The 14876-nt window shown below is 39.6% G+C and overlaps 1 protein-coding gene across 1 annotated transcript; it reads right to left on the reverse strand.

Moving 5' to 3' along the window:
- Positions 1-1055: 1055 nt before the first annotated feature.
- Positions 1056-2302, reverse strand: LOC107057858 (uncharacterized). Its single transcript, XM_015302919.1, has 3 exons — positions 1863-2302; positions 1572-1772; positions 1056-1518 (listed from the first exon to the last, which is right to left on the reverse strand). The coding sequence occupies exons 1-3, from the start codon at positions 2300-2302 to the stop codon at positions 1056-1058; spliced, it is 1104 nt and encodes a 367-aa protein (XP_015158405.1).
- Between the last annotated feature and the right edge of the window lie 12574 nt (positions 2303-14876).

The raw sequence follows: 14876 nt of genomic DNA on the forward strand, positions 1-14876 counted from the left end.
ACCCAAAAAATATCAAAAATCCTAATTCGTAAACGTTCGAAAATAGAAAAATCAAGAAAAAGACATAAAAACACCTCAAAAAATTCTTGAATCACACCAGTCACCTTAGAATATCGATAAAAACAAGATATCAAAATTTAATCTTTTTTCGTGACTGCCTGAAAAATATCAAAAATTTTAATTCGTAAACATCCGTTAAATATAAAAATCAAGAAAAAGATATCAAAACACCTCAAAAAATTCCCGAATCGCATGTCAGCTTAGAATATCGATACGAATAAAATATAAAAAAGTTTCATTTTTTCGTGACTGCCCAAAAAATATCAAAAATTTTAAATTGTAAACGTCTGAAAAATATAAAAAAATCAAGAAAAAGACATAAAAATATCTCAAAAAATTCCCGAATCGCGCCATTCACCTTAGAATATCAATACAACTAAAATATTAAAATTTAGCATTTTTTCGTGGCTGCTTGAAAAATTATAAAACAATTTAATTCGTAAACGTCCGAAAAAGATAAAATTCAACAAAAAAGACAGAAAAACACCTTAAAAAATTTGGGGTGTAGGGTTTAAGTTTTATGATTAAGGGTTTAGGATTTAGAATTTAGGGTTAGGGTTTAGTGTGTATGGTTTTTTTATTTTGAATTTGAACGACCCTTGAAGGGGTCAGGGGCTTAGCAACACCCCCATGCCTTATCATAGATAAAAAACAAGAGTTACACTGAGGGGGGCATAAACCTTACCTCCACTTAATGGTGGTGTAAAAGTTGGTAGCCTACTATGCGACCCTAGTAGGTTCTCCAACTTTTCTCCAAACTAAAAAAAAAGAGGAACCTATCAGCTATGCACCTATGTGAGAGGACTCCTCTCGATACACAGAGTCTAGGAAAACATAAATAAGGGAGACTCTCCCTTTACAAGTTAAAAGGAAAGACTAAACAAAATCTATCCTAAACAAGGGGGAGTCTATAAGAGATGACTTAAAGATCATCCAAAAAAAGAGGGCCTGAAGGAGTTCTGGCTCCTTCACAGATCCTCTATGCTGCGAATAAATCAAGGTGGTTCCTTGATTCTCTTTAACTTTCCTCTTCTGAAGCTTGCCATATCTGCCAGATCGTGTTGGAGATAGGCTGCTGCAAGTTTGGGAAGTTGCTGGCTGTTGAAATATACCTGAGGGCTGGTAATCTGATGGATGTGTTTAGAGAGTAAGTTTGCCACAAAATTGGCCTCCCTAAGAGTATGAATGCATTTGAAGTGAGTGAATTGTTTGACAAGTTGGTGGAGCTTCTGCATTTGGTGTGAGATGGTCCATGGCACTGCTGTGCTGCTCACTAGCCAGTCCACAAGTAGCTGGGAATCAACTTCAAGGATCACATTGTTATATTTCAAATTTACGCACCATGTTAGGCCAAATATAGCAGCCTCCACCTCAACTTGGTTGTTGGTTCCTTCCCCCAATGGAGCCGAAAAAGCAAAGATAGTTTCTCCAATATGGTTCCTGAGAACACCCCTGCACCTATGCTGCCCGGATTACTCAATGCACTCCCGTCAGTATTAAGTTTAACCCACCTGTCTGGAGGTTTAATCCACTGTACAGTAGTCACCTTGATATCATGGTTGCATTTCTCAATAAGTGTACTAAGCTTGTTCCATCCCAAAGGCCAAGAGATATATGGGAAAATTGTATGCAGCAATTTGAAATTGTCCAGAATCACGAGATGTTTTACCCTTGCAATGTTGGACTGCTTGCCTCCGTACTTTTTAGCACACCTATTCTACCACAAATTCCAACAAATAAAGATTGGTGTAGATTGTAGGATAAGCTTGTGTGATTCATTGTTATGAGTAGTACTCCACCACCTCATGATCATATTTCTAAGAGGCAAGTAATCAGTTTGAATGCCTAAAGAAACAACAAAAAATTTCCAAACACTCTTAGCAAAGCTTTCAGAATTGAAAATATGCTCAATTGTATCATTTCCTGGAGAGTGATAGCAGTAGCAGTCGCCCGGTTCAATTCCAAAGCTGGAAAGTTTTTCGTTGGTAGGAAGCTTGCCTCTAATTGCTCTCCAGAGCAAGAAGGAACATTTGAAAGGTATATTTCTCTTCCAGGTGTAGGTGTTGATCTTGGTTTTCTCCCTTTTTTCTCTGATGTTATTCCATGCAAAAGAAACAGAAAAATTGCCATTAGTGTTGAGATTCCACACTGCCTGATCAGATTGGCCTTGCTGTAACTGGATCTGAGTAGATAAAATGTTGTGCACCTGATTTTGGGGAGCTAACTGGATCACCTTGGTCATGTTCCACTATCCATCATCTATAAAGTCAAAGATAGTGTCATTGTTAAACCTGTTGCTATCAGTGGTGTGGTGAGCCAAGAGGCCTATACCCAACCAATTATCCCACCAAAAAGAACATGAACCATTTTTGATTCTCCATTGAATATGATTCTCCACAGTATGTTTGTTCTTCATCATCAATCTCCAAGCTTGGGATTTCCTGTATCCCATTTTTTACTTATAGGGTTGGATCTTTGGCAATACTTTGACTTAAGAAAATCACCCCATAATGTTTGCTTAGATCTAAATGTCCACCATTGTTTGAACTGGAAAGCTTGACATACATCACTCATGAGTCTAACTCCAATTCCCCCTTCATCATAGAGAAAACTTAAGTTTTTCCAAGAGGACCAATGGTATTTTTTTCTTGTCATTCCTCCATCCCCAGAAAAAATCAGCCATGATACCTTGGATTTGCTTAATAGTAGTTGAGGGTGGGGAAGTAGCTGACAAGATATGGATAGGGAGGGATTGTAGAACATGCTTGATTAAAGTTACTTTACCTCCATAACTCAACATCTTGGATTGCCAACCCGTAATTTTGTTCACTACCTTGTTGAAGAGCTCTGAAAAATAGACAATCTTAGGCCTTCCAATCAATAGAGGGCATCCGAGATAAGAGAGAGGAGCATCTTTCTGATGAAAACCAGTGTATTTTTTTTATGCTGGCACAGGTAGTTCTGAAAGCATTGGAGTGGAGCAAGAAGTGACTTTTTGCTTTGTTGATAAGCTGGCCAGAAATCCTTTCATATGTGCCAAGGTATGCATGATGAGCTTGAGAGAATGCTTCCTCCCTGATGTGAATATAATGATGTCATCTGCAAAGCTAAGATAATTAATCTGAGGGCCCCTTTTTTCCATATAGAAACCATGATATAGGGGGTTTTGGTGAAGCCTGTTCAAGGATCTTGATAGTACCTCAACACCTAAAATAAATAGGGCTGGGGATAGAGGGTCACCCTGCTTGAGGCCTCTAGTGGAGTGAAAGAAACCATGCCTCTTACCATTAATAATGATAGAGTACCAATTATTTGCCATAATTCTCCAGACCATATCTATGAAGACTTCATCAAATCCCATTTTTCTGAGAATCAGACAAATATATGACCAAGAGACCCTGTCATAGGCCTTTGCCATATCAAGTTTGATCATGACATTGCTTCCAATGGTAGGTTTTTTTATCTGGTGGATAATTTCTTGAGCTAGCATAATGTTCTCAGATATGCTCCTACCTTTAACAAATCCTGATTTATTAGGGGAAATCAAGTTAGGTAGAATAGGGGCCAATTTGAGACATAAAAGCTTGGAAATAATCTTGTTAGTAAAATTACTCAGGCTGATGGGTCTGAACTCCGAAAGTTTATTAGGATGTTTCACTTTGGGAAGGAGGACCAGACAAGCATGTGAGAAATATTTGGGAAGCATTTTGCCACTGGAAAATTCATGAATAACAGCCAGCAGATCTTTTTTGATAATATTCCAGCACTTCTGGAAGAAGCAACCATTCATCCCATTAGGTCCTGCAGCTGAGTTAGGATTCATGGAGTAGACCACCTCCTTAAGCTCATCCATAGTAGGGAGTTCCTTCATCCTGTCATTGCGTTCCTGATTAACCATTCTTGGAATGCAGTTCATGAGGATTACATCAATAAGTTTTTCCTCTCCTGTGAAGATGTTCTGAAAATGGTCACTGGCAGCTTGTGCAATGTGTTCATCACCCTGTACCCACTCATCATTGTCATTGAGGATTTTGTGAATAAATAGTCTCCTCCTTCTTCCCCTAATCAATGCATGAAAATATTTTGAATTACCATCCCTTCTTTGAACCATTGCAGCTGAGTTTTTTGTTTAAGAATAGAGTCTTCCAGCTTCATGAATCTGATATATTTTGCATTAATACCATGAAGTTCTGCTCTATGCTCCTCTGTATTGTTATGAATGAGGTTTTCTTCAGCCACCCGGACTCTTTCCTCAAAGTCTTTGACCCTTGCATGAATATCCCCCAACTGCATTTTGGACCAAGCACTTAGGGTAGAGGTAAGTCTCTTCATTTTCCGGTGAAAGGTCCACATGGGATTTCCTTCAGTAGGCCTGTTCCAGCAATTTGTAACAGTCTCGACAAAGGAAGGTTGATCAGCCCAACAATTAAGAAATCTGAAGTATTTAATATAATTATCACGTCTGTCATTCATTTCCATAAGAAGAGGACAGTGATTAGACCCCACAGAGGGTAGATGTGTAATGCTAGTATGAGGCATGTCTTGCAACCATCTATCATTAACCATAGCCCTATCCAACCTCTTCCAGATTCTGAAATTGATACCCCTTTGGTTAGACCAAGTGAATCTAGGTCCATTAAACCCCAAGTCCATGAGTCCACAAGCTTCAATAACTCCAATGAATTCTAAGCTCTTCCTCGTGTTATAAGCAATGCCTCCCAGTTTTTCCTCTGTATCCATAATAACATTAAAATCACCAATAGTGCACCATGGAGTGGTATCTCTCGTATCTGCAAAATGAAGTAACCTGTCCCAAAGGGTTTTCTGAGATAATCTTTGCATTTGGCATACACAAAAGTCTTGATGAAGACACCAGAAGCTTCTGTGTGGTTGATTTCACAAGTAATATCATTGATCCAAAACAATCAAATTTTTCCATTGATGTTGCTAATAGCATGATCCATGGCAAGCATACTTTTAAACATGTTTATGTGGGCATTATATGATAAGGGTTCCAAAATGGCAATCATAGACACATGATGAATGTTTTTGAGATTTTTGAGTCTTTCTATAACACCTTGGGTATTGATTCCTCTAGTATTCCATATAATTGTACTAATTATTGGGATGATTTAGAGGTAAAAAGTCTAGTGTTTGGCCTTCCTGCAGTTACAGGAATGTGAGAGGATGGTTTTTTTAGAGGAAGTCTTTCCAGATGCATGCCTCTGGGAGAAAGTCCCTATTTGTTGGTAACTTGTTGCAGCTCCTTGTCAAGCTCTATGTCATTGTTGGGGCTAAAAGCTTTGATCAGAAGTTCACTAGTCTCATCATCTTCATTTGGTGCATTTTCAGGTAGATTATCTTAATCTATTTCATCTTCTGAGTTTTCTACATCATACTCATCTCTAACAGTCACCTTGACCTGATCAGGAGGTTTTCCAGGAGTAGGGGTGCTGTACTGAGCTTTAAGAGGGATCACATCCATTACTTGCTCCACCATAATGAATTTTTTACATGGATTTACTCCCTCTGGATGATTGTCATTTTGGGACTGTTCTTGATGATTTTGTTCAGCCTGTTTCTTCTTGATAGCTTCTCTCTTCTTCTTGCTAGGCTTGTTCTTACTCTTAGGGGTCTCCACCTGTTTACTAGAGCTTGATTTGTTTCCCATATCCTTTGCCATAGATCCTTTGAGCTGATTATCCCTCTCTCTAATGGTGTGAACTTGTTGACAGCCCTCCTTTGTGCTTTGGTGTACCTGTGTTTGATGTTGTTGGGCAGCATTTGTAGTGGTAGCAGGGGCTTGGAGGTCATTCCTAAGGTCAGTCATTTGGTTCTCATGCAAAACATGAGACAATTCCCTCCCCTTAGGTTCCCCTTCCTGCAAGTTAGTAGTTTTCTCCTTTACTTCCATCCTCCCTCCAACAACTTGAGCAGTCACAAACAAGGGGGTTACATGGGATGGGACCTCATTGTCAACACAATGTTCATCAACATCAACAATAACAGGGAATGGGGGTCTTGGAATCTGATCACCAGATTCCTCAATCTCAATCACGTGAGCTTTAGAATTCATACCTGTTTCCTGGCTTGCTTATTGAATATGGGATTTTTTGGCCTGCTGTACCTGTACTTGAGAAGTTTGGTTCTTACCTTGGTCCTGATTTTGTTGGTGGTTTTTGTTCTTCTTCCTAGTTTGTATTTGCCATTGTTCTTCCTTGTGTGTAGTAGCAACTTCAGTTGGCCCTCTTGCATTTGTTTGCCTGTTTGATTGGACTTTTTCTTTACCTTCCTCATGCTGTTGATTGCCTTTTGAAGTCTGATTTAATTGTTTCTCTTGTCCTTTCTTGTTGGCTTCCATTTCCTTCCTTGTTTTTATTTCTTCATCCCTTTCCTTCACTGGACATTCTCCAAGTACATGGCCCTGGTGCTTACAGTATAGACAGTATGGAGGCACATCTTCAAATTCTATAATTTGCCACTTACCTAGGGAAAGGTCTTTTTTAGAGAATCCCAGCCACACATGTTGAGGTCTTTCTTTGGTGATATCTATTTGGACTCTTACTTTTGCAACACTTTTCCTAGTTTTTTGCATGGTTGCAGAATCCAGGTATAAAGCCTTACCAATAGGGGACAACAATGGAGTAAGGATATCCATATAATAGCAGTGCCAGGGGAGTTCGGGTAGAGTGATCCAGATGGCACTATAGGGGTTTCCTCAACAGGTTTAAAAGTAGGAGTCCACACCTGTAGCTTCATGGAGTGGCCTGCAATGAACATCCTTTGCTTTTTCCAAACTGAAATGTGATCAGCTTCATTATCCAAGTCAATAAAAATGTGCCTTAAGTTAAAATGGGCAATCATAACCCCACCAGTGAGCTGAGTTTGAGCAATGAAGCTTTTTCTAATGACCTCCATTTTGGGCATGACATTAGTGAATTTACCTACCAGAGTATACTTACATCTTCCAGGCATTTTCTGCATGAAGTCCTCTTCGTGAAATGTTATAGAGGGGTATCCTTGTCTAGTTGTAATGATAGGGGAGGTTATGTCCATGGGAATAACATTTTTTATTTGGTTGGCTTTAAGTCTAGTAGCTAAGGATTGGAATACAGTAGGGGGAGAGGGGTTCGGGATTTGGTGATTATTATTTTTTGTAGAGGTGCTATTGACAAAAGTTTTATTATGGTTTTGTTTGGGACTGTTTTGGTTAGTTCTTTGCTGGCTAGGTTTGTAGTTATCAAAGTTTGAAGAGACTTTGATTGGAGGGGAGATTTTAGGATCTATATCATGACCCTTATGAGTGATCTTCCCATTTGTTCATTTACCTTATCTCCACCAGCCTGCACAACAACATGACCTTTCTCATGCTCATTTTGACTACTATGCAAATTATTACTAGGAGAATTATTATGATCAACAACATTTGGAGCAAAGTTAACGAACTTACTTGCCATGTCCTTGTTGGTGTTGTTTGGCTATTTCCCTCCATTCTCATTGCTTTGTTGCATTGTCTTCTCATTGTTGTTTGCCTTATCTTTCATCCGCCAATTGACCTTCTCCCCTTTGCCATGTTGTTTGCCATTTGATATCCCATTTGATCCTTAGCATTTATGTGCTGTGCTGCTTGAGTTCCTTTTGTTGTTGCCTCTTGATTCCCATGCATTTTCCCCTTCATATTGCCATCTGTGGTCTCCATTGTGATCAACTTCTCTTGATCATGTTGTAGTGGTTCCGTCCTTTAAATTGAAGTATGTGTTTTGTCATGGTTGTTTTCTTGATTCAACAAACTTGTCATTCTAATTGATTCCAACTCCTCTCCTTTGTTATGATGATCATCCTTTGCTGTAGCTTGGTCCTGCAAATTGGAAGATGAGCAAACATTAATCCTTTGTTGACTTAGGTGGTCTATTACCTTACAGAGGTTGTCTTCATTGCAAGGAGTCATTTGGTGTGACTCTTCGTTGCCATTGTTGACCGGAGCTCCGGTGCCTTTGTCGGATTTTATGTCGCCGGAGATTACACCGTCAAAATAGTTTGAGATTTTAGTAAGATGTACTCCTTGGCCTGGGGAAGATTCCCCAGTGGCTGAAGCTTTATTTTTCTCATCGGAAGGTGTTCGAAATTGACGGCGCACATCAGATGATTTTGCGGCGATTTCTCCAGAAATCACCTTCGTGGATCTCTCAATTTGTAGGATGGAATCGTTTGATTTTTGGACTATAGATAGATCCTTAGATGTAGATTCATGATTCCCAGTTGAATTAACACGAATCATTCCCGATTGCTCTAGGGACATAATTTTTTGAGCCCAGTCCAACTCTTCTTCCGAAATCGCGACATGGATCGCTTTGATTCTTCGCAATATCGAAGAGTTGTCTGATGATTCTGATGAAGCGCCCAGCTGGGGTTTGTTAGTGTTGGAATTGCGCATCGATTGGGACTGGTCCGGTGGTCGGAGCTGCATCCCCGGCGGCTCTATGGACATTCCGGTAGACTGCTGTCTCTACCGCCTGGTGAGAGCATTTTTTTTGAGAGAAAATAATTAGAAAATGAGAAAGCGATGTGTGTATGGTTTAGCATTTAGGGATATGGGTTTAGGGTGTATGGTTTAGGGTTTAGGGATATGGGTTTAGGGTTAGGGATTAGGGATTAGGGTTTAGAGTTTAGGATTTAGGGTTTAGGGTTTAGGGATTAGGATTTAGGTTCAGGGTTCAGGGTTTAGGGTTAGGGTTTAAGGTTTAGGGTTTAGGGTTTAGGGTTTAGGGTGTAGGGTTTAGAGTTTAGGATTTAAGGTGTTTGGTTTAGGGTTTAGAGTTTGGATTTACGGATTAGGGTTAAGGGTTTAGCGTTTAGGGTTTAGGGTTTAGGGTTTAGGGTTTACGATTTAGGTTTGAGGGTTTAGAGTTTCGGAATTAGGGTTTAGGGTTTAGGTTTAGGGTTTAGGGTTAAGGATTTAGAGTTTGGTATTCGGGATTTGGGATTTAGGGTTTAGAGATTGGATTTAGGGTTTAGGGTTTAGGGTTTATGGTTAGGGTTTAGGGTTTTGAGTTTAGGATTTAGGGTTTAGGGTTTGGGCTTGAGGCTTTAGAGTTTAGGATTTAGGGTTTAAGGTTTAAGGTTTACTGTTTAGGGTTTAGGGTTTAAGGTTTAGGGTTTGAGGTTTAGGGTTCAGGGTTTATGGTTGAGGGTATAGGGTTTAGGTTTTAGGCTTTAAGGTTTAGGGTTTAGGGTTTAGGGTTAAGGGTTTAGGGTATAGGATTTGGGGTTTAGGGTTAAGGGTTTAGGGTTTAAGGTTAAGCTTTAGAGTGTATGGTTTAGGGTTTAGGGTTAGGGATTAGGGTTTAGAGTTTAGGATTTAGGGCTTAGGGTTTAGGGATTAGGATTTAGATTTAGAGTTTCGGGTTTCGGGTTGGGGTTTAAGGTTTAAGGTTTAAGGATTAGGCTTTAGGCTTTAGGGTTTATGGTTAGGAGTTTAGGATTTAGGGTTTACGGTTTAAGTTTTAGGGTTTATGGTTTAGGTTTAGGGTTTATGGTTTAGGGTTTAAGGTTTAGTGTATATGGTTTAGGGTTTAGACTTTCCGGTTTTGTTTTAAGGTTTAGGGTTTAGGGTTTACTGTTTAGGGTTTAGGATTTAGGATTTAGGGTTTAGGGTTGAAGGTTTTGACATAAGGATTTAGGGTTTTTTTTTATTTTTAAAAAACGACCCTTGAGGTGTTCAGGGGCTTAGCAACACCCCCATGCCTTATCATAAATAAAATAAACAAAGTACAAGGACGGGGAAATAAACCTTACCTCCGGTCTTTTGGTAGTTCAAAATATTCCTTCCTACTTAGGAAAGTCCACTCATCCCCATACTAGAAAGATGAATCCTAAAATCTACGCACCTAAAAGAGTGGACTCCTCTCGATACAAAGAATCTTGGAACCATAAATAAGGGAGACTCTCCCCTTACATAAGTAAGACAAGAATAAACAAGGGAGACTCTCCCCTTACAAAAATAAGACAAGAATAAAACCTAGAAAAATGAAAACCTAAATAGGAAATCCCAGTAGAACAGGTTCAAGATCAGGGAGGGTTCTTAATTCTTTTCAGTCTCTTTCTTCTGAAGGTTGACATGTCTAGTTTTTCTAGAATGAAACTTCCCTGTGCTAGTATAGGCAGCTGTTCTTTGATGTAGAAATACTGGATGATGTCTGAAGTATGGCTAAATTTGGATAGATGATCAGCAGTGTTGTTTGCTTCTCTGTAGGTGTGTGTGTATTTGAACTGCTCCAATTTTTGGACAAGGTTTTGTAGGTCTCTGATGTATTGCTGTAGGTTCCAGGGGAGTGTGATCTGTTTTGAAAGCCACTTAATGACTAAATCAGAGTCAACTTCTAAGTGTATTTTCTTATAGCCATGTTGGATGCACCAGTACAGACCATGGCTAGCAGCTTGGAGTTCAGCTTGGTTGTTGGTACCTGTTCCTAGAGGAATAGCAAATGCATAAATCATCCTCCCCTGATGGTCTCTCAATATTCCCCCTCCACCAATCTTTCTAGGGTTCCTAAGTGCACTACCATCCGTATTAAGTTTAAGCAAAGGTTGACTAGGTTTCTCCCATTACACAATTCTATCCAAAGTATGTTGTCTGCACTTCTCCACCATTCTGAATAGATAATTCCAATTATTGGCCCATTGGATATAGGGAAATGCTGTGTTGAGTAAGTGAGTAGTGTCTTTAAGAATTAAAAACTACCATATTTTGCAGCACACCTATATTTCCAGAGGTTCCAGATAATGATCAAAGGAAATAACTGGTTCAACAAGTTCTGTACTTCACTTTTGTGTTCCTGTCTCCACCATCACAGCAGCAGCATGTTTATAGGGATGTGATCATGATGTATACCTGAAGCTGCAGAGAAGAAACACCATATATTGTTGGCAAAGTGGTCAGATATAAAAATGTGGTCTATATTGTCTTCTCCTGGTCTGTAACAACAGGAGCAGTGAGCAGCTTCCTTTCCAAAGCTGATAAGCTTCTCATTAGTGGGAAGTTTGCTCCTCAAGGCCCTCCAAACTAGATGTGATATCTTGAATGGAAGGTGTCTATGCCAAATGTCTTTGTTGATGATGTTCTTATTGCCTTTATGTCTAATAAGTTCCCAAGCTGAGGAGCAAGAAAACTAGCCATCAACAGCAAGTTTCCAGATTGCCTCATCTGCGACCTGTTGGTATTGAATGGGAATACTCAAGATTTTAGGAACCAAAAGAGGGGGTACCCATTGTCTCACCATTATCTCATTCCAGTTTCCACCTACTAGAAATTGAGAGATTGTGGTGGTGTTAAGACTAGTAATATGAGTGCAATGTGAGGTTAAATGACCCTCTCCCAACCAATCATCCCACCAAAAGGAGCTATTACCGGAATTGATTTTCCATTTGATTTGAGCAGGCAATGCCTTTATTTTTTGGCAATATTTAGCCCTCAGAAATTGCCCCAATAAGGTTTGTTTAGTTCTGAAAGTCCACCTTTGCTTGAATTGAAGAGAGGTGCAAACATCTTCAAGTTTTCTTACTCCAATGCCTCCTTCATCATAAGGTAAACTCAATATATCCCAAGAATCCCAATGATATTTCCTTTTTTCCTTATCCCACCCCCAAAAGAAATCAGCAATAACTCTCTTCATATATCTGATAGTTGTTTTAGGAGGAGAAGTAGTTGACATTGTATGAATGGGGATTGATTGGAGAACATGTTTCACCAAAGTAACTTTGCCCCCAAATCTTAACATTCTAGATTGCCATCTAGTAATTTTTCTTGTAATTTTTGCCACTAAATCAGAATAGTAAATAATTCTCTGCCCTCCAATGTATAAAGGACAGCCAAGGTAAGTAATAGGACTGGCTTTCTGATTAAAACTAGTGACTTCTCTGATCATTGCACTGTTATCTTGAGGAGTATTCTCTGGAACCATGAAATGACTCTTTTCCTTGTTTATGAACTGGTCAGACACTGTCTCATAGGTGGAAAGATTCTTCATGATCATCTAGAGGGTATTCCTGGCAGTGGAGGAAAAAATGATGATGTCATTTGCAAAACTTAGATAATTAATTTGAGGTCCCCTAATCTCCATTTGAAAATTTCTATATCTTTGATGGTGGTGAAGTATGTTGAGCATCCTGGAAAGTACCTTAGCCTCTAAAATAAATAGGGTTGGGGATAAAGGATCCCCCTGTTTGAGACCTCTAGTGGAATGAGAGTCATGTCTAGCACCATTAATGATCACAGAATACCTATTAGGGTTTAGGGTTGAAGGTTAGGGTTTAGGGGCTTAGGGTTTAAGGTTTATGGTTTAGGGTTTAGGTTTAAGGTTTGGGGGTTAGGGTTTATGATTTAGAGTTTGGGATTTGAGGTTTAGGAATTAGGGTTTAGTGCTTAGTCTTAGGGTTTAGGATTAATAGTTTAGGGTGTATGGTTTGGGTTTTAAGGTTTACGGTTAGGGTTTAGGGTTTAGGGTTTAAATTTTAGGATTTTGCATTCAGGGTTTAGGGATTGAGGTTTAGGTTTAGGGTTTAGGATTACAAGTTTAGGGTTTAGGATTACAGGCTTAGGGTTAGGGTTTAGGGTTTAAGGTTTTGGAATCAAGGTTTAGGGTTTGGGGTTTAGGTTTAGGGATTAGGGATTAGGGTTTAGGGTTTAGGGTTTAGGGTGTATGGTTTATGGTTTATGGTTTAGGTTATATGGTTGAGGGTTGATGTTTTTGGGTTTAGGGTTTTGGTTTGTAGGTTTAGGGTTTAGGGGTTATGGGTCAGGGGTTAGTGTTTAGGGTTTATGATTAATGGTTTAGGGTTAGGGTTAGGGTTTAGGGTGTATGGTTTTGGGTTTACGATTTAGGGTTTAGGGTTTTGGGTTTAAGGTTTACGGTTAGGGTTTAGTGTTTGAGGTTTAAATTTTAGGAATTTGCATTTAGGGTTTAGGGATTAGGATTTAGGTTTAGGGTTTAGGATTATAGGTTTAGGGTTAGGGTTAGGGTTTAGGGTTTAGGGTTTAAGGTTTAGGGTTTAGGGTCAGGGTTTAGGGTTTAGACTTTTGTTATCAAGGTTTAGCGTTTTTTTTTTTTTTTTTTAAATTTTAACGACCCTTGGGGGGGTCAGGGGCTTAGCAACATCCCCAGGCCTTAGCATATATATAAAAAAGAAACTACAAAGAGGGGGTTATAAACCTTACCTCCAACAAAGGTGGTGCAAGAGTTGGTAGCCTACTAAGTAAACCTTAGTTGGTTCTCCAACTCTTCACCAAACAAAATTGAACCTATATTCTATGCACCTATATGAGAGGACTCCTCTCGATACAAAGATTCTAGGTAAGCATAAGGGAGGGAGACTCTCCCCTTACATAGGAAAATTAATTAAAATCTAACCTAGCTAGGGGACAGACTAGTAAGATGACAGGAGGATCATCAAAAGGAAGGCCTAAAGAAGTTCATGCTCCTTCATAAGTCTTCAAGGATAAGAAAATTCAAGGTGGTTCCTTGATTCTTTTCAATTTTCGTCTTCTGAAGCTTGCCATACCTGCTAGATCTTGTTGGAAGTATGCTGTCGCAAGTTTGGGAAGTTGCTGGATGTTGAAGAATACCTGAGGATTAGGAATCTGGTGGCTGTGTTTAGAGAGAACATCTGCCACAAAATTGGCCTCCCTGAAAGTATGAATGCATTTGAAATGGTCAAGTTGAGTGACAAGTTGATGGAGCTGTTGCATTTGGGAGGAAATGTTCCAGGGGATCGATTTGCTGTTCTTAAACCAATCCACCAGCAGTTGGGAGTCGACTTCAAGGATCACTTGATTGTATTTCATATGTATGCACCATGTTATGCGAAAATCGCAGCTTCCACCTCTGCTTGGTTGTTTGTTCCTGTCCCCAAGGGAGCTGAATAGGCCAAGATAATTTCTCCAAGATGATTCCGGATGACACCCCCTACTCCTATGCTTCCCGGATTACTTAAAGCACTCCCGTCCGTGTTGAGTTTAACCCACCTGTATGGAGGTTTAGTCCACTGGACAGCAGTAACCTTGGTGTCTTGGGAACAATTTTCGATGACATTACATAACTTGTTCCACCTCAGTGGCCAAGAAATATAAGGAAAGACTGTGTGTAGCAGCTTGAAGTTGTCGAGAATGACTAAGTGTTTCACCCTTGCAATGTTGGACTGCTTGCCCCCGTACTTTACAGCACACCTATTCTTCCACAAATTCCAACAAATAAAGATAGGTGTGGAGTGTAAAATTAACTTGTGTGCTTCATTGTTATGAGGAGCACTCCACCATCTCATGATCATGTTTCTAAGTGGCAAGAAATCAGTTCGGATACCTAGCGAGATTGCAAAATACCTCCAAACATTCTTGGCAAAGTCTCCTGAATTGAATGTATGCTCGATAGTGTCTATACCTGGAGAGTGACAGCAGTGGCAGTCGCTAGGCTCAATTCCAAAGCTTAAAAGCTTTTCATTGGTAGGGAGTTTGCCCCTGATGGCTCTCCAAAGTAAAAAGGAGCACTTAAAAGGAATTTTAGGATGCCAAGTGTACTTGTTGATCTTGGTTTTTTCTTTTTTTTCTCTAATACTATTCCATGCAGATGAGACAGAAAATAGACCACTGGTGTTGAGCTTCCACACTGCCTGATCAGGCAGTCCCTGCTGGAGCTGTAGTTGCATGGATAAAATATGGTGTACCTGGCTTGGAGGAGCTTCCCGTATCACCTTAGGTATGTTCCAATGTCCCTCTTCAATAAATTCCGAAACTGAATCATTGTTGAACCTGTTGCTGTTCGTGG

This window comes from Solanum tuberosum, unplaced genomic scaffold, assembly GCF_000226075.1.
Source record: "Solanum tuberosum cultivar DM 1-3 516 R44 unplaced genomic scaffold, SolTub_3.0 scf00390, whole genome shotgun sequence".
Classification (NCBI taxonomy): domain Eukaryota; kingdom Viridiplantae; phylum Streptophyta; class Magnoliopsida; order Solanales; family Solanaceae; genus Solanum; species Solanum tuberosum.